This window comes from Budorcas taxicolor, chromosome 4 (assembly GCF_023091745.1).
Source record: "Budorcas taxicolor isolate Tak-1 chromosome 4, Takin1.1, whole genome shotgun sequence".
Classification (NCBI taxonomy): Eukaryota; Metazoa; Chordata; class Mammalia; order Artiodactyla; family Bovidae; genus Budorcas; species Budorcas taxicolor.
The window spans coordinates 76,428,996-76,447,753 of record NC_068913.1 but is presented as its reverse complement, the minus strand read 5'-3'; the positions used below and the strand labels follow the sequence as shown (position 1 = coordinate 76,447,753).

The window sequence follows — 18,758 nt, the reverse complement described above, 5'->3', positions numbered from 1 at the left end:
AGGGAGCCACTGTTCCCTAAAGCAGATGTCAAGTTAGCCCCCAAGACTGGTCACAGGATATAGTCATCACACAGGGAAAATCTGAGAGCACATGGTCAATTTTCCAACAATTTTCCAATGTATAGTGTGTACAATAATATAACTCAGTGTGTATAATACCTGATACAAATGGTTAGTATAATGGAAACAACATATTTAGGTCTTCATATAAAGTACCTTCTCTTGTGTCCTCATATTTAACGTAAGAGATCCAACTTCCATGAGTGATTATAGAATACCAAGGGGTGAAGGGTCGTGCAAGGGTATGCAAGAGTCATGAGACCACACACAGATTTCAGTTCGACCTTCACAGTAACTAGGAATGTACCAGAAGATGGCCGGTTTTATTGCTCCTATCACTCCATTTGCACTTCAAAAGACCTGATCTTTGAGGGTGAACACGGCAGACATTAACTATCGTAACATGCCAGCAGGTTGGGTGGAATCTGGGTACATGTTTCAATGTTGACGTGAGATGCTTGTGCCTAAGAAGAACCACCTGCATTTTGTACAAATTCCCTGTGTTGATAGATTCCTTCAGTAATTGTTCCATTCTACATTTTCAACATACTGTATATAAACTGAGGCACTGCCTATAAAAGGAGAACACCTATGCTTTTAATGCAAGCATGATAACAATGTGTTGTGGAAACTCTATAGTGGAGGATTGGGAGCAATGTGACTGCGGCCTCCTTAAGCAGTGTTACAGCAACACTTGCTGTAATGTTAACTGTACATGTGCGGCAGATTTGTGATCATCATTCATGCTGTACAAACTGCACTCCCTCTCCATGTGGTATGCTCTGCAGACCAATCCACAATATATGTGACATCCCAGGGTACTGCCAAGGGGAAGCTCTGTAGGCCCTGAAAACACATATATGCAAGATAGAAGCCTGTGTTCTGAAAAAGGCTACTGCTATCATGGAAAATGCACTACAGAAAAATCTGGCTCCTGGGACACAGCCAAAATGCCAGCCTAGGACTAAGTCAGAGTCACATTCCAGACTGCCTCCACCAGGCCCTGGGGATCACAGTGGACAAGCAGTCCCTGTACAGAGGATGACAAGGCGCCTGGATTCTTAGACATCCCTGACCCAGCACAGGATGGCCCCCAAACTTAGCTCCAGACACGTTTCCCAAAGAAACAGGGGCCTGAGCACAACTACCCAGGACAGCTCTCCACACACCCAGTCAGCCAAAGTGTGTCTCCAACATCCAGAAAGCTGTTTAAGTTAATTTCTCAAACTATACTCTTTCCTTTAAACAGACTAAGCCACTATTTCCTGACTTAGTGAAATTCTGCCCTGGGTGAAAAGCAGGACCATGTTTCCCTAAATCACCATGTCTGCTAGCTCCTCCAGTGTAGGAAGATGGGCTGTCCTCGGTCAATAGCTCTGTGGGAGGCAGAGGCCAAGGTAAACATGAAGCAGCAAGTCTGTCTGAGAATCAGAAAGAGACCCTGTTTCTCAACTCCAAGGAAGACCCCTTTGGCCATACCCACACCTCCTTAAAACTATTTAAGTTTACTTAAATAAACACTATACAACCTGAGGGAGATTATATCTGGCTTTCTGACGTTTTAAAAACTGCATGTAAACTACTTTACCACATCAGATTTAAAACTAAGATGTTCTTTCCAGATTCCTCAAATGGTTGGTGACTTAACTCTGAAAGGTATCATTCTTTATTCTGCTCTTGTAGCAGAAGTGAGGGAAAGGGAAACCAGAATTCCTGAGTTCAGATACTATCCCTGCCACTAGCTGTGTGGCCCAGGGCCAACTGCTGAACCTACTTTGCCAAATACAGAAGCCATACTGTGAAGCCTCAGAATGTCTGTGCTGCTCTGACCTGGCCAGGCCCTCCCCATGCATGCTCCTGATGGCAACAGAAGAGCCGACTAAAATCTTCATGGGCATCACGATGAGACCATACGTGCTGTAGCCAGACCCCCTGGGACCCTCTACAGGATGGAGGTGGCAAGAGGGCCAACCTCGCCTTCTTGGGCTTCAAGTACACAGAAACCTAATTGCTTAAGTCTGTTCCCACAACAATATGCTGAGCTGGAAACAATGCCTTGAGGAAAAGTGCTAGGCTTGGCAAACATTACTTTTTTGCCAATTTTGATTATTACACCAATTCAAACTACAGGAACATTTTCATGACTTCAATTAGTAAAGTTTAAAGTCTGAATAAATAAATTTTAACTTTTCTTTCAACATCTTCAAAGCAAAGCAAAGAAGACAGAACAAAGAAGTAATATGAAGAAATGTTTATCCAACTGCATTTCATTAACTCATTAATTCAATTTCTATTGAAAATATTATAGAAGGAAAAAAAGTAAAAAAAAAAAAATAGGATTCCACTGCTGTGGGTCCAACCAAGGTCTCTGAGCTCCCGAGCCCACAAGGCAGGGCTATGACAACGCTGGGATGAAATATTGCAGGGAAACGTCTTCATGGAGCAGGTCAAAGTGAACAATCTTGTTCTTCACAATATCTAAGGAGAAAGGAAGTCCTTTACTGTAGAGACCCATTCTGCACATACACTCTCACCCCTAAGCACTGCAGCAGCTTCTCCCTTAAGCCTCTCCTGGAGCACCCAGGTCCTCCCAAGGTGACCAGTCTCTACCATCCCAACTGATGCCAAACAAGGGGCCTGGCTGAGGCCAGCTCATTTTCCACCAAGGAAGAGGCCGAGGTCTCTGGGGCAAAAGCCACAGGGCAAACTTCTCAGAAACCACATGCACCCAAGTCAACATCCTTCCAGGAAAAAGCAGCTTCTTGCCAGCGAGTCCCCAGCTTGTGCTGAGAAGAGGCAAGCACATAGGGTCTTTTTTCATTTTTTAAAAATATAAATTTATTTATTTTAATTGCACATAGGGTCTTACTAGAGAGCAGGAGGCAGTTTGCAAGGGCAGCCATCATGCAGCCTAGGATGAGCAATGAGGCACTGGGGCTAAGACCCAAAACAGAAGCCAACCAAGAGGAAGAGGTGTTGCCACAGCATGAAAGCATCCCAGCTGCCAGGGCCATATCACTGAGGGCAGAAGTTACAGGGGCAGTGGGGCACGCCACACCCAAGGAAAGCTGGCTGAAGCCAGATCAAGCCAGGTGGCAGAAGAAAGGCAGACAAAGAACACATGGCAGGCTGCTGAGACCAATCCCGAGAAAATGGCAGGACGAGAAGCGACACAAGGGACCAGCAGAAGGACACTCATCAGGAGAGGTGCTGGACACACAGGTGGCACTGGAGACTGAGGCTGCTGGGGGAAGCACTCCCACTCCCGCCCAGAGGTGGGAGGGATGCTGCCACAAAGCCAGAACCACTGGCAGAAAAGGTTGGGGTAAGAAAAGAAACAAACTCGATTCTGACTGTCATAATCTTCTGGTCCCTCTCCCTGCACCGGCAGCTAGGGCCACAACCCCCACTCCCTACACTTCCCCTATGCAGACAGGAGGAGTGGCTTCCAAGGACCCACAGTGGGGCATCACCCAGACTCGATGGCCCAAGCCAGAGCTCTGAAGAGGCATTTGCACTTGACCAGGTCCCCAAGGAGCCCTGTGCATGCAGACAGTTTGAGAAGCACCGTCTTAACCTGGGAGGACGACCGCGTGCTGAAGCAGTGCATCCCCGTTCTCACCCTTAGGGGCAGCCATACTGTACCTTCTTCAGATGCAGGGCAGGCAGCCCCTGGCCCCGGCCCCACGACTCAGCAGCTCTCACTGCTTCCCTGTCGTGGATTTCTGCACTCCTCCTTCTGTGCCCTCACCACCAGTGCAGTCCTCATGCACTAATGCCACTCCCTTCAGTGGTCTCTCCTCCTTCACTGGAGAACCTTCGGGAATCTCCTACTCGCTCTCTACAGAGCTGACTATCTGACAATTCTCAGGTATCCTGTATTCCTGGGTCACCCTTCTCAGCTCTGTTCACTGGTGGCTGAGTGCTCAGACCGGGAATTCACAAATAAAGAGGTGTCACCTCCAACCAAGGCCACAGTTTTCTTTCAATTACTGTCATCTCGAAAGCAAGGAAACAGACATAACCTTGAAAAATTCTCAGCAAGTGAGTCTTTCCTCATCTGTAATCAAGGACTGAAGGGTGAAAAAACATGTGAAAATGAGAAAGACAAGGCCAACTGGAATCAAAAGTGCCATTAAAGGCCACTATTAAAAGTCAGTAGGCAGCACAGATGACAAGACACAGGACAACTGGAACAGGTCAGGCTGACACAGGAAAGAAAGAAATGCTTTGAGATGGAAACTTAAATCCAAGCCAAGTGGAGACAGAGACCCTGTACACATAAGGTTAGAGTAACACAGCAAGATGGGGCCAGGGGCCTCTGCCCAATCGCAGCTTCTCTGTGGGTGCAGACTCGTATATGACACCAGGTGAGGCAGTCCAGAGCCATCTGCCAGCGACTACTCAGGAAACTGGAGTCCACCAGTGACCGAGCTGTCTCTGCATTTATCAGACTGTACACAATGTGTAAGACTACAGTTGATTACAGTGCTTGAAATATGAAACACAAATCAAAATGCAAACTTACTGCAAGTGGCCTTTGTAGGATTTACTTGTTGTCCAGCAAGGAACTGTAGGAGCTTCCTAATGTCTATGTGTACTTCAGCCATTTGTTCCAAGTTTCTATCTTGAGAAGCATTTTCGGAAGCTAAAACGACAGGAACATTTTAAGACACAATTATCTTCCAGTGAAACAGGGAAGCAAGAGATTGCACGATGACTGTTTACATAAATAAATGGTTTACTTGACCACTGACTTGAGAACCTACAGAAACACTGCATAATATAAATGTGATCACTCACCTAGCAAGCATTTACTAAGTTTGACTCTTTTAAAATACTGTCCTATGGGAATTCCCTGGCAGTCCCGTGGTTAGGACTCAACGCTTTCACTGTTGACAGTCGGGGAACTAAGATCCCAAATGGCCTGCGGTAGGGCCAAAAAACCATCCCCAAAACAAGACCATATACAGCTAAATCAATCCCTCTCATTATAAAATGGAATGAAAGGAAAGAAAATGTCCTTTCAATTCTGGGAAGGTATCAAAGACCCTCTTTGTAATTTACAAAAATAAACAAAATGAGCAACACAAAAACAAGTCACTTCATATAACTACTGTCAAAGCTTTATTAACATGGATTTCACTTTGCTCCAAGGCATGCCCTTCACTATCAAGTAAAATTCTCTTGCAATGCTAAGTTATAATGTGTCTCTAATAAACAAACTGGCAGTAAGTAATTTTAATTCTAAAAGTGGAAGGAGTCTTATTAGACCTACTTCAGAACACACGGGTGACTAAATGGTTTTCACAGAGTGAGTACCTTCCCAGGGCCTCTGCGTTGTTCCCTGTTGGACCTCCCTCCCACAGCCTGCCCACCACTGTGAGCTCTGCAGCAGACAACTCTAATCCCTGAGCCAATCTACTCAACCAACCCAACGTCCATTCCAGCACTGTTTACGACAGCCAAGACATGGAAGCAACCTAAACGTCTAACGACAGAGGAGTGGATAAAGATGTGGTACGTTATTCAGCCATGAAAAAGAATGAAATAGTGTCATCTGTAGTAACATGGATGGACCTAGAGATCATCAAACAAAGTCAGAGAAAGACAAATACCATATGATATCCTTGTATGTGGAATCTAAAACAATGATACAAATGAGCTTATTTATAAAACAGAAATAGACTCACAGACTTAGAAAACAAACTTATGGTTATTGAAGAGGACAGGTGAAGGGAAAGGATAAATTAGAAGTTTAGGATCAATGTGTGTATGTGTGTGTGTATATATATACATATATATAAAATAAACAATGAGGACCTATTATACAAAACAGGGAACTATACTCGAGAGTCTATAACAACTGATATGGGAAAAAAATCTGAAAAAGGATACATGTATATGTATAACTGAATCACTGTGCCATAAACCTGAAACCAACACAACATTGTAAGTCAACTATACTTGAATAATTTTTTTTTAAATTACTTTTTTAATACACACAAAAAAACACAGGAGAAAATAAAAAGTATCATCTACATTTCTGACTCCACCCAGGTGAGAAACTTGGTATAAGTTTTTGCTAGAAGGCACAGCAAGTGAAGAGCTAGAAGGGCTCTTGGATGCTGTTGAGCCCAAGCCTAGGTTTTGCAGATGAGGAACAAGGAAGCCCTCAGGCCTATACTCCAGCTTCTCACGTCCAGGAGGTTCACCTTCCCACCAGAGTGCAGTAACAAGTGACCCAACCCCATTATGTGTTCCCTTCCTGAGCTTGAAACACAGTTACCTGAAGTTCAATTCTCTTCCATCTGGAGACCTCAGTATGGTTTGTCATCTGAACAATTTATCACATGCAAAATATGACCCACCAGGAAACTTACCTAATGGAGGATTTCCAAGATCTTTAAAGTGAGTTGTAACACACACTAGCTCAGTTTCTATTTTCAAGTTCAATTCTCCATTTAGGTTTGCTTCAATAATCTGCAAATTGAGTATTTTACAGTCTTAAGAAAAGCAGAAGGGAAAAAGAAAGTGGACATCAGCTTCCAACAAACCAGGTGACAAAGTAATCCCACAAATCCCAGGACACTTCAGACAGCACCAAACCCCACATGGCATCAGCAATAGAGAGAAAACAAGGCCCGAGCACAGGGACCTAAAAAATCTCCAGAGAGCAGCCCCTCGGCGTGCATAGTGCAGTAGGAAGCTCTGAAAACAGGTGAGGCTGGGGAGGCCTTGCCAGCAGCTCTGACAATGCAGACATTGTGCAACTCCTGTAAAACAGAGCAAGGAGAACCAGAAGAGAATGCGAACCAATAAGCTCACTAACTGCCTTATTTCTACAAATGGACCAAACTATCTATTACAACTCAACATAACCAGAAAGGCTTCAGAATATTAAGAGAATATAACCCTTTATATAAAGAATAATCTCAGACATTGGGAAGTGAGATTTCCAAATTCAGAAAGACCCAGAGATGCCATCAGGTGTCTGGACTCCACCAAGCTGTGGCGCCCTGTGGCTGCCGTGTTTTCTGCACTCAGACAGAGGGCAACTGGGCTTGGTGACTGATCGCTGTGGCCCCTCCCCGCTCCAACAGTGCTCATGACTTCCCTCAGGATCAGAGGGGCCCTTTCATTTTACGCTCTGCCCTGCACCAACCAACAGGGTCTCTAAACTACACAAAATCTAGAAATGAAGTTCAGAGAAAGAAACAGGTACCATGATATGGCTTAAGATTTTGGCCATTTGCCCAAAGCACACTGCGTTTCGCCTTTTGACATCAATATCTGGCCACCTCTAAAGTCTGGCAGGTCTTTGGAAAGCCCACGCAGCAGTGTGCAAGTCAACATTTTGTTTAACCAACAATACTGCCACCGAGCCACTGCAGATAAAGGTGGTTGTTTCACTAGGGAGCCACTGCAAAGGTACAGCAAGAGGGAAGCAGCCCCAGGGTAAGTGGAGGACACCCTGTTCCACAGGGCTTGGCCACAGCTAAATCTCAGATTTACTTAGGAGTACCACTTAGTATTTTTCATTCTTGCTCCTTAAAACTAGTGAACTCTATTTCTCATTTGAGCAACAAAACAAAAAAGATGTTTTCAACTTACTAAGGATTTGACTTTACATAAGAAACAGTCTCCAAACATCCTTGTTTCATCATTTAGTATGCGTACCTCTGAATGGGAAGAATTTGTCAACCTTATCCTTTCACTTCCCAGAAATACGTGATGTTTCTAAGCCCACTCTATTATCCGGAAAAAATACCTGCCTTAAAAAAATATGTAAAACAATCCTTGTGCATATTCTGGACTTGTGAATATACAGTGTACAGGGACTCTGTAAGGCTAACACATAACACAGATCCATCTGTTTCAAAGAAGCACACAATTAGTATCTACCTATAAATGTTCAATGCTTTTGAAAAAAAGTTTTATAAAGATTTATTCAGGAAAGCAGCTTGCAATGTCCTAGATTCACTCCGACTTAAATACCTTTTTATGCTTTCTTCAAATTCCTAAAATCTGAGTAATCAAATGCTAGATCCATCTCTCCAAGCACAGTGCCTGGTGCAGGGCAGCACTCCAACAAAATTTACTGAAGGAATTCACCAATGACCCTCCAAACACTGCTCACCATGTTTATTTTGTGAGTGTTATCTATAGTATTATCTACATCAACACACTCTGCTCTTTAGGAAGTGGATGAGATCTGACTTCTTTCAGAGGCTTCCCTAATCGTAACTACCGACCATTCACGGGATAGTGATGAAACGCACTGGGAATCTAACATAAATTATCTCAGCTGATAAATAGTAACAGAGCCCCTGTGACTGTTATGCTGGATAACATGTTCCACCAGGGTGCACCACTTAGTGGGGTTGGGGGTGGCTCAAGGACTCAGCTCTGCCAGCGTATCATGATGCCTCCTGCCCCAAGTCTGCTTCTGTGAAGCCGAGACAACATGAAAGGTGTAACACAGCACTGCTCTAACCATGGAGCACCACCACAGAAACAGCATCGCCGCGTGCTCGTCAGAAATCAGTCCCAGACCCCACTGCAGACTTCCTGAACTAGAACTTGCATTCTGTCTGAAGGGGATCCCAATGCTTAAAACCTGATGGAGACTCTTGGCAGTCAATGCCTGCTTCTTCGGCTCTTACCCAAGTCACACGCACGACCCACCACCACTGGCCACATCTCTAACTAAAGGAAGGAAGGAAGATGCCTCAACAAGGGCTGCTGGGCCTCTGACTGGAGGAGATGTTTTCAATATGTTGAGTCCTACTCATTTTCCTTGATTCTCTTGCCTGTCACCTTCAGACACAGAATTTTGGTTACTCAAGTTAATATTGTTACGCCTGGCTACTCCAATTTTCCATATGCTTGATCACTTTCCATTTAGTATTTCACAGTGCAGTAGCCACTGCACAAAATCCTTGTTTTTAAACACTCCAGGGAAAAGAAAAACACCTCTTTTTTTTTTTTTTTAATTTCTGATGATTTAATCTAAGCCACTTTGATGACTCATTTCCACTGGACACAAAGAACAAATAACCGGATCCTTGAATTAACTGTCCTGCCTTTTCTCTCCTGGGCCTCTCAAGGTTCCAGGATATCCCCAAAAGAAGCCTCCAGCCTGACAACTGGATCAACACCAGGACAAGCACAGAAGAACACTCATGTCTGCATGGCACACACTGCTTCATGGGAAGTCACTGTAAATTAAAGTGAAATCTACAGAGTAAGTCGTAAAAGGAAACTACTCTCAAGTGAGCACAACTGCAGAAACAAAACAGTCTGTAAACATTTTCTAGGCTCCAGAAAACTTTGATAATGCCAAAGATCTCCTGAAGCTAAATTTCATTCCAGGTCTGTGCGCTAACAGCTATTATCTGCCCACTGAGTGGCAACCCCACAGTGAGTGGCTGTCATGCAGAGATAGTTAAGACAGTTTCCCTTTTCAGGAAGCGGCCAGTTCAGGAGTGGTTCCCAGATGTTAGCAGACCACTTATCACATAGCAGTGATCAGAGCAGCTTGGCAGAGGAGGGCTTTACATCCACGGCAGTGGGAGAGTCTGGAATTTCCATGAACAGTGAGAAGGGCTAAGTACTTTCCAGGGGACGATGGGAAAGAAACAGCCAAGCGTGAGATGGTAGAGACAGGCCTGGAGAAAAGCAGTGCTGTGGGGATGGACAAGGGTCCAGAGCAGTTCTGCAGGCAGCGAGCAGCCGTGTGGCAGGTAACCAGTCTGCAGACGCTAAAGAGCAAAAGTTTCATCAGGTGGACAGTCGTGTCTAAAACACCTAGGGACATAATCAAATGAGTTTCGGGGGTGACTGAAGAATTCAGGAGAACCTCAGGAGTGAAGGACAATTGTTCACAACTTCCCATCACTGTCACTGTCACATTCAGTGTGTCACTGTCACATTCAGTGTTTCACTGACACTGAGCGTAAACGTCACAAAAGTAAACAGGGAAGCAAACATGCCCCTCTACCTGGCCTAAGAGCTGGTTCCAGGAAGAGGAATGTGTCCTGGGGGATCCTTGTCTTGGACTCATAGAGACATTTGGCAAGTAGACAAGACATTCCACTCACTGCCAGCATCAGTGATCATAAAGAAACATGTACACTATCAGATAAAATACATAATATGCTGTCCAAACCATATGGAAAGAAAGTTAGAACCATTGAATGTATTGTTAATATACTACAAATATCATAAATAGGAGAGACTAGGCCAAATATCAGAGAGGAGAGCTGAGAAGATCCAGAGCAGGTTTCACCTGTAAAACCATAGGCTATCAACAACAAGCCAAGCCCCTAGAGCCGGGAGGTGAGGGACACCCCACGCAGATACCACATGATGACTGGAGGGTATCAAGTCCCCACCAGACAAGGCTTCTCCAAGGACACGCAGCCAAAACTACACACTTGGGAGTTCTTTTCAGAGAAGAAAGAACTTACAAGGTGATTGCTGATGTTTTTCATCTTCTCCACAACGCTCTTCATAGTCTTCAGGACTGGTAAATAAATACTAACCTACAAAGCAAATGAGAAAGATCAGTAGTATTAAAATATTAACACAGTCAAGTACTGACAAGTGCTCATTACCTCTGTTTGGAATGTGTGTACTCTTAATAGCTCTGCAATCTTATTTTTAAATTGCCTGAATAAAGTTCTTTCTTAAAAATATAAAAAAGAAAAATAACTCTACAGCTTCACTAACTCACACCTGAATTTGGTGACCTCAGCATCCATGTCCATGTGGCCATTCTCTCGTTCCAGGTCTGTAGCCCTGCTGCTGAGAAGCCCCCCTACACACCCAAGGGGAGTAAGAATCAGTACCAGTGGAGGCCATCCTCCAAGGGGTTCACATCCAGACTTGGTACTCTGTGTAAAAACACTGGGGGCCAGACTCTGTACCAGTGCCCAGACTGGGTTACAACAGTGCTGGGTACAATGCTGGGAAAAAGTCCCAGCGGAGACATCTACTAAAAGCCAAGTAAATATTCCATATGCTATTTCATGGTCTCTTCTTCAATAAATTATGAACAAGAGGCAAAGGACCCTTTGTCATCATCTTTCTTTCCAGTGGCTCTGGGATTCCTAACAGGAGAACTAAAGCAGCCTCTCCTTCTGGCTATTACACACACCTTGGACACACTCCTAACGAGACAAAGAAAAAAAGCCACGTTCTGTGAAACCCAAATTTGGTGCCTAGGGCCATTACTCCTGACAGATGCGAAAGTCATCCAAAATGCTACTTCAGTTTTACTTAAGCGCCATTACAGGGCAAGACTTTCTCTCTCCGAACTGTAAAGAGTGTGGCCTTATATATAACGCTACTTTAAGATGATTGATGCAAACGACTAAATGAAAACATTCCAATTTTTTGTTCCTGGGCTATCTTTAAAATATGATTCTCTTTTCAGGTACTATACAACTTTCAAATAAAACCTACAGCAAGACTTTAAAGTCAGAGAATCCAAATCACACCATTTAAGATGTGGTGACGCCAGGCATCACTCACGTCAGCGTCTGGGACCGTCGGCTCTTGTAAGTCCTTCCATAGTTTTCTAGGAATAACTTTCACAGGGATGTCATGTGTTACAACACGACTACTGCTTGACACGGATAACTGCCAAGAGAAGAATTAAAACACATCACTACTTAAAAAATAAAGAACTGAAAGACAAAAAATGTTGATACCAAACCTAAGTGTTCTCAATTCAGTCACCAACGTCCATTCAACAAGTATTAACAGAGCTTAGAAAAAGGAAGTTAAAGAAGAGAGTGATTGGGACGGTGGAGGAGTAGGACGTGGAGCTCACTCCTCCCACAAACACATCAAAAACATATCTAGACATGGAATGATTCTCACAGAACATCTACTGAAACACGGCAGAAGAACTCAGGCTTCAGAAAGGACAAGAAAATCTTCATGTAACAACAAAAAAACCCAGAAAGGAATCAGGATGGGGCCTGCACTCTCCAGGGAGAGAGAGCTATGAAGGAGTAAATGTTCCCATACCCTGACTGTCCCCTCACAGGAAGGCAGGGAGACCAGCAGGGACAGAGGGTGAGCTGTGGAGCCTTGGAGGAGAGTGCAGTTAGGCAGTTTACAGAAGGCAGAATGAAGACAGCCCTGCACAGACTGGTGATGCCACTTTCCCCACACTCCCAGCCTCAGACACACGTCCAACCGTGTAGGCAGAAGCTGTGTGCTGATGCTCAAGCTTCAGAGATCAGACCTAAAGAGAGGACTGGAGGAGGCTGCCAGAAATAGCCTTAAGATGCTAGGAGTTTGAGATTAGCAGATGGAAACCATTACATATAGAATGAATAAACAACAAGGTCCTACTGCATAGCACAGGGAACTATATTCAATATCCTGAGATAAACCAGGATAGAAAAGAATATTTAAATAAGAATACTTATATATGTATAACTCAATCACTTTGCTGTAAGGCATAAATTAACAGTGCAACACTGTAAAACCACTATAGTTTAATTAAAAAATAGTTGAGAAATCCTCCTCCATAAAGAGCATAAAACTGAATATAATACTCACAGAAAAAATAAAGTACACAGAACAGACAAAGGAGAGGTTACCAGGATAAGGGAGGGAGGCAGCACTGGTGCTGGGCACTAGAGGAAGAAAAGGCTTCAACAAGTGAGAAGAACACAGAGTCCAAGTAGAAGACCCAAACTCACCAAAGCCTGGGAGTTGGGAACGAATGGGACACACCTGGGCACCCACTCAGGGCAGATAAGTGGCTCTACAGTGGGTTGAGCCACACTTGAAGGGCTCTGGACAGCACATGAGAAATGTCAACCTCATTCTGTAAGCAGTGAGACCCTGTGGGGTACATGTGTTCTGAAGAGACCCGTGCATTAAATTCAGCTGGGAGTAGCGTGGAAGATAAATGTATTCCTTGAAAACTAAAGGTCATTTAAAGGTGTTAGCAGCAGAAGTGAGGGAATAAGGGAGGGACACACAAACACTTCGAAGGCAAAAACGGTTTTTAGACTAGATGACAATACCACTAAAAGAAATGGACATGCTGGGATATGCAGATTTGAGAAGAAAGATGCAGAAGTGTTATTTCATAGGAAGACCAGCATCCTCGCTAATTTTGAGATCACAATGCTATTTAAATATGAGGAGGACCCAACTCCAATGAAAAAATAGTGATGTACCAATCTCTCCTTTTAATAAAACCAATTAGCTTCTCCAGTAGAAAGCCAAGGCTTATATAACTACTAATTCCTGGGAAGTTTCAGAAATGGTAGCTTCCTACTCACCAGCTCTATAGAAACTGTAAGGCAGGGAAAGTGTTTATTAGTCAGCTTAACTTTCAAAGCTCTGGCATTCTGGGCAGTTTTCAAGGCTCGAGATAAATTTTCCGATGTGAGCTCTAAATAAATCTCATTGTTTTCTGCGGAGACACCTTCCATTTGAAATTCGCTGAAGAAGTTCTCCTAAGGGAAGGAAAAGGAGGGGGGACATCTGTGCGCTTTCCATTGGAATTCGGCGAGGGTGGGGGAAGACAGGCGGGCTGCAGGCCTCAGGAGCCTCCACTCACCTGTTCCAGCTCACACCACATGCTCACCCCTCCATTGGCCACTTTGTCAGAGAGGACGAAGTTCAACTTATCCGGGCTGATGCGCAGAGTGCAGGTTTTGGCAAGCTTGGCTATCATGTTACTAACGCCTATAGCAAAAGGTTTCAGTAAAGAGTTAACTGAGAAGTACGTTCGGTATCCAAAACACCAATTTAGCTCAGAATTACCAGTTGCGCACAGTGAGCTTCCCAGTGGGAAAGTCAACGTTTCCACTCCTACCTACCGGGAGGCTTTTATTGCCGCTGGGGTCAAGCTGGCCTCCCAACAACCTGGAATAAGGAAACTGAGACTCGGAGGTTAACTGGCGCCTACTGGCCGGTTTCTTCCCTTTCACGTCCACTCGGGGCCGCCGAGTGCTGCAGGGGTCAAGGCAAGGACAGACACGGCTGGGGCAGGGGGACCACGGAGCGTGGCTGTGAAGGGCGGCCTGCGCCAGATAAAGTGGTCCATGAAGCCACTGGCCGAGTTAAGAAAAGCCACGCGAAAGGAATCAAAGTTCAGAAACAACCTTCGGCACCTGCGCCCGCGTCAAGCTCCTGCTGGCCAGCCTGTGCAGCGCGCCAGCCTCTTCGCGGGGACCGGCCGCACGCACCGCTCCGCGCAAGCCTCCCGCCCTGCCCTCTGCCGTCCTCCCCGCCCCCAGGGTTGACGCGGCCCCTACTCACGCGTGAAGTGGTTTAGACAGGCGGTATCCACGATCTTGGCCCGAAACTTCATGGCTGGACATGGCAAGCGCCAGGAGCCCGTCCGCACCGGACTCGTGAGAGTCCCGCCTTAATTAGCCCGCGGGAAACGCCACCGCAGTACTGGGTTCAGCCCACTTGGGCCTGAGACGCGCCTGCGGAGAGTAGCCAGGCTTCCCGCTGGCGCACTCGGGATGACGGGAACTCTGCCGGAAGTGACGCGATTCTGGTACCGGAAGTGCCTCTGAGTTTTTACAGGTTGAGCTTTGTGTTAACGTATTTCCAATTCTGTTTTAAAACATAGGAAATAAAATCAGTCTTGCTAGGTAGTTAGAATAGGAAAAAGGAGTCCAGAATGGCGGTGGCTAAAAAACAAGGAAGGGAAAAGCCCGCGAAAATAGAACAAAGGAAGGTTCAAGGACCAGAGTGGGACTTCAGGTAGAAAAAAACAGCACTCCTGGCTAGCCCAATTTAAATAGGGAAGTTCCCAGGGGAAGGAAAAAACCTATAAAAAGAGGAGCCAAAGGGCCGGGGGTCTCCCGAGCGCGCGTGCTTGCTCTTTCTTCTCTTAGCGTCTTTTGGGTCGTCATGCCCTCATGCCTTGATATATTTCCTTTTATTTTCTAAATAAAACTGAGCTGTAACACTGATCTGTCCAAGAGCTATAACATGGTCTAGCTGAGAGCTATAACACAGTCTGAGAGCTGTGGCACGCTTTAACGTCCATCGCTGCAAATTTTTGTTGTGACAAGACCGAACCGAGGAGATAACACTCCCCTGACAAGTCTCTTATTTATGAAGTGTTAAGCTATTCCTTAAATACACACCGCTCTGTGGTAGGGGAGCTTTAGAACCTTCCATGGCTCAGATGGTCACACTGGTACCTCAGCACTGTAGCACCACGTTGGATTATGCTTTGAAATTTGTTTTAACAAACAGTGCTAAACACAGGATGTTTAAACAACACTGTCGACTAAAAAAAGATGTAAAACTTGAGAGTTGTGAGTTTTATTTGGGGCAAAATGAAGACTGCAGCCCTGGAGGCTGCAGATAGCTCTCCCATCTCAGATAGTTCTGAGAGACTACTCCAAAGCGGCAGTGGCAGAGAGTCAATATATAAGGTTTTGGTGAAGGGGGAGTTCAATACCATGAAACACTCATTTTACAAAAGGTTTTTTGTTAGTCACGAGGATCTGATATCCCTAGATACGAGGAGCTACAAGGATTGAAACCGTAAAATCTGTTCCTAAAAACATCCAACTATCTAAAGACCTGTCCCACCAGATTCCTTGGAACACAGAGTGCCTCACTCCACCCTGAACTCCCTCAGAGGTTGTTGAAGGTCAACAGCTATAGCAGCATGGGGTTCAATCTCCGTAGAGGCAGATGGCAAACGCCTTTGCTGTTCAGTCCTTGGCAATGCTGTTGGTGCCAATTTGTAGTTGACAACACTGATAGTAATTCTGCAGTTTTTATTCAAGACGAACTTCACCAGAGCCTGTTAAAGTCTCCTAGCATAAATGATACAAATGATGTAGCAGAATTTTGAAAAACAAAACGAGAAACAGAATAATTGTCTCCAAACTGATTTTTCAGAAACAAGATAGTCCATATTAAGAATGTTTTATTTTTATGTGCTTTGCAAATAGAAACCTACAACCTTGTTTTTACCTTGATATATAGACTCAAGATATGAAAAATAAAAACAGATTATTTTTAAAAGCACAAAATAGAAAAACTGCAAGCAGCTCTGCCTATTTTAAGACTATGACATGAAGGTAGGCTCCAGTCTACATTGTTACAAGTATTTCCCAAACCAAATGTGATTAATGTCACATTTAAATTTTTAACTAAAAAATCATGTTTTTTTTTTTACTTCATAGGTTAATTTAAAAATAGATAAATCATTAAATGAGGTTGTTGCTGTGGATGTGCTATGTGCTTAGTAGCTCAGTCGTGTATGACTCTGTGACGCCATGGGCCTGCCAGGCAAGAATACTGGAGTGGGTTGCCATGCCCTACTCCAGGGGATCTTCCAAACCCAGGGATCGAACCCAGGTCTGTCTGCATTGCAGGTGGATTCTCTACCTACTGAGTCACCAGGGAAGCCCGTGGAAGTCATGAATTATGATTAATCAATAACCTCAGATATGCAGATGACACCACCCTTATGGCAGAAAGTGAAGAGGAACTAAAAAGCCTCTTGATAAAAGTGAAAGTGGAGAGTGAAAAAGTTGGCTTAAAGCTCAACATTCAGAAAACAAAGATCATGGCATCCGGTCCCATCACTTCATGGCAAATAGATGGTGAAACAGTGGAAACAGTGTTAGAGTTTATTTTGGGGGGCTCCAAAATCACTGCGGATGGTGACTGCAGCCATGAAATTAAAAGACGCTTACTCCTTGGAAGAAAAGTTATGACCAACCTAGACAGCATATTCAAAAGCAGAGACATTACTTTGCCGACTAAGGTCCGTCTAGTTAAGGCTATGGTTTTTCCAGTAGTCATGTATGGATGTGAGAGTTGGACTGTGAAGAAGGCTGAGAGCTGAAGAATTGATGCTTTTGAACTGTGGTGTTGGAGAAGACTCTTGAGAGTTCCTGGAACTGCAAGATCAACCCTGGGATTTCTTTGGAAGGAATGATGCTAAAGCTGAAACTCCAGTACTTTGGCCACCTTATGCGAAGAGTTGACTCATTGGAAAAGACTCTTATGTTGGGAGGGATTGGGGGCAGGAGGAGAAGGGGACGACAGAGGATGAGATGGCTGGATGGCATCACTGACTCGATGGATGTGAATCTGAGTGAACTCCAGGAGCTGGTGATGGACAGGGAGGCCTGGCGTGCTGCGATTCATGGGGTCGCAGAGTCGGACACGACTGAGCGACTGAACTGAACTGAACTGAACTAAGTAAACTTTGTAATAGGCACCTGTGACAGGTGCAGGTTGGATCTCTGGATGGGGAAGATCTCCTGGAAGAGGAAATGGCAACCCACTCCAGTGTTCTTGCCTGGAGAATCCCATGCACAGAGGAGACTGGTGGGCTAGAGTCCACAGGGTTGCAAAGAATGGGACAGGACTGAAGCAACTTAACACACAGACTCACAAACTCTGTAAACAATATTTTATAATATACTGATACTTCAACATACTTAATTTTTTGGCCATTAAAAAGATTTTTTAGGGAGCATCAGTGGTGTTGGATGTTGTGGGGAAAACTGTCTAAGCATGGATGACTGAGTTTTGTTCAAGAGGAAAAAAATTAAAGCTCTTTGGCAATATTAATCCCCTGAAACAAAGATTTTTATTTTGAACTTCCTAAGATATATGATCGGAGAAGGCAATAGCAAGCCACTCCAGTACTCTTGCCTAGAAAATCCCATGGATGGAGGAGCCTGGTAGGCTGCAGTCCATGGGGTCACTACGAGTCAGACACGACTGAGCGACTTCACTTAAACTTCACTTTCATGCATTGGAGAAGGAAATGCCAACTCACTCCAGTGTTCTTGCCTGGAGAATCCCAGGGATGGGGGAGCCTGGTGGGCTGCCGTCTATGGGGTCACACAGAGTCGGACACGACTGAAGTGACTTAGCAGCAGCAGCAGCAAGATAAATGATTATACATTCTACACAGGTAAGGGCCCAAATAATATAGGAAATTCTGACCCAACAAATATAAAATTAAGCTGCAATGATCTTTTCCTTAAAGATATTAGGAATTGTGTTTTCTTGCAGTTTCCTTAAATAAGTTTAAAAAATTAATAATTCAATGATTTCAATATTGATAGACACTACATCCCTACATTCTTCCAAACAATTTGAAGGCAGGAATGAGATCACTAGAGCTCTCTAGAAGCCTGTGTTCTACTGAGTATTCTTTTTTTTTTTTTTTTAATGTATACCATACTTATCTGTTTCAAATAGAGTTAGCATATAACCACATGTAACAATATTGCTGTATTTTTAGTTATTTTATATTTAAGGGTCCAAAATATATTCACAAAATACTACTGTTTGTGAATGTCAACCAGTTTTTAATTTATATTCTTTCGGAAACACGCCACTCTGGTCATACACGCTAAATGTATTCTGAAAATAACCAAAGATGACAATTCACAAGCAGGGTCTCACCCTCATATAGAAATTCTAATTGCCCTGAAAACCTGTAGGTTAAGTTCTCAACCTTTGAAAATGAGCAAAAATGTTCCAGAGCAGCCACTGTAGCCATGTATTTGGGCTTTGTATTTACACATTGTTTTGTATATTTATACATATTTATAGCATTAGATTTGAGACCTAAAGGTGGCCACACATTAGTCAGCTAAGTCCCATATCAAAAATTAAATGAAAAAGGAAGAGATTTTGTGATTCGAACAGCACAG

At 44.2% G+C, this 18,758-nt stretch overlaps 1 protein-coding gene across 1 annotated transcript; it reads right to left on the bottom strand.

The window, feature by feature from the left end:
* Positions 1-2,296: 2,296 nt before the first annotated feature.
* Positions 2,297-14,569, bottom strand: HUS1 (HUS1 checkpoint clamp component). Its single transcript, XM_052638849.1, has 8 exons — positions 14,359-14,569; positions 13,655-13,782; positions 13,374-13,550; positions 11,599-11,706; positions 10,533-10,607; positions 6,444-6,543; positions 4,589-4,708; positions 2,297-2,538 (listed from the first exon to the last, which is right to left on the bottom strand). The coding sequence occupies exons 1-8, from the start codon at positions 14,408-14,410 to the stop codon at positions 2,456-2,458; spliced, it is 843 nt and encodes a 280-aa protein (XP_052494809.1). The 5' UTR covers positions 14,411-14,569; the 3' UTR covers positions 2,297-2,455.
* Positions 14,570-18,758: the final 4,189 nt, after the last annotated feature.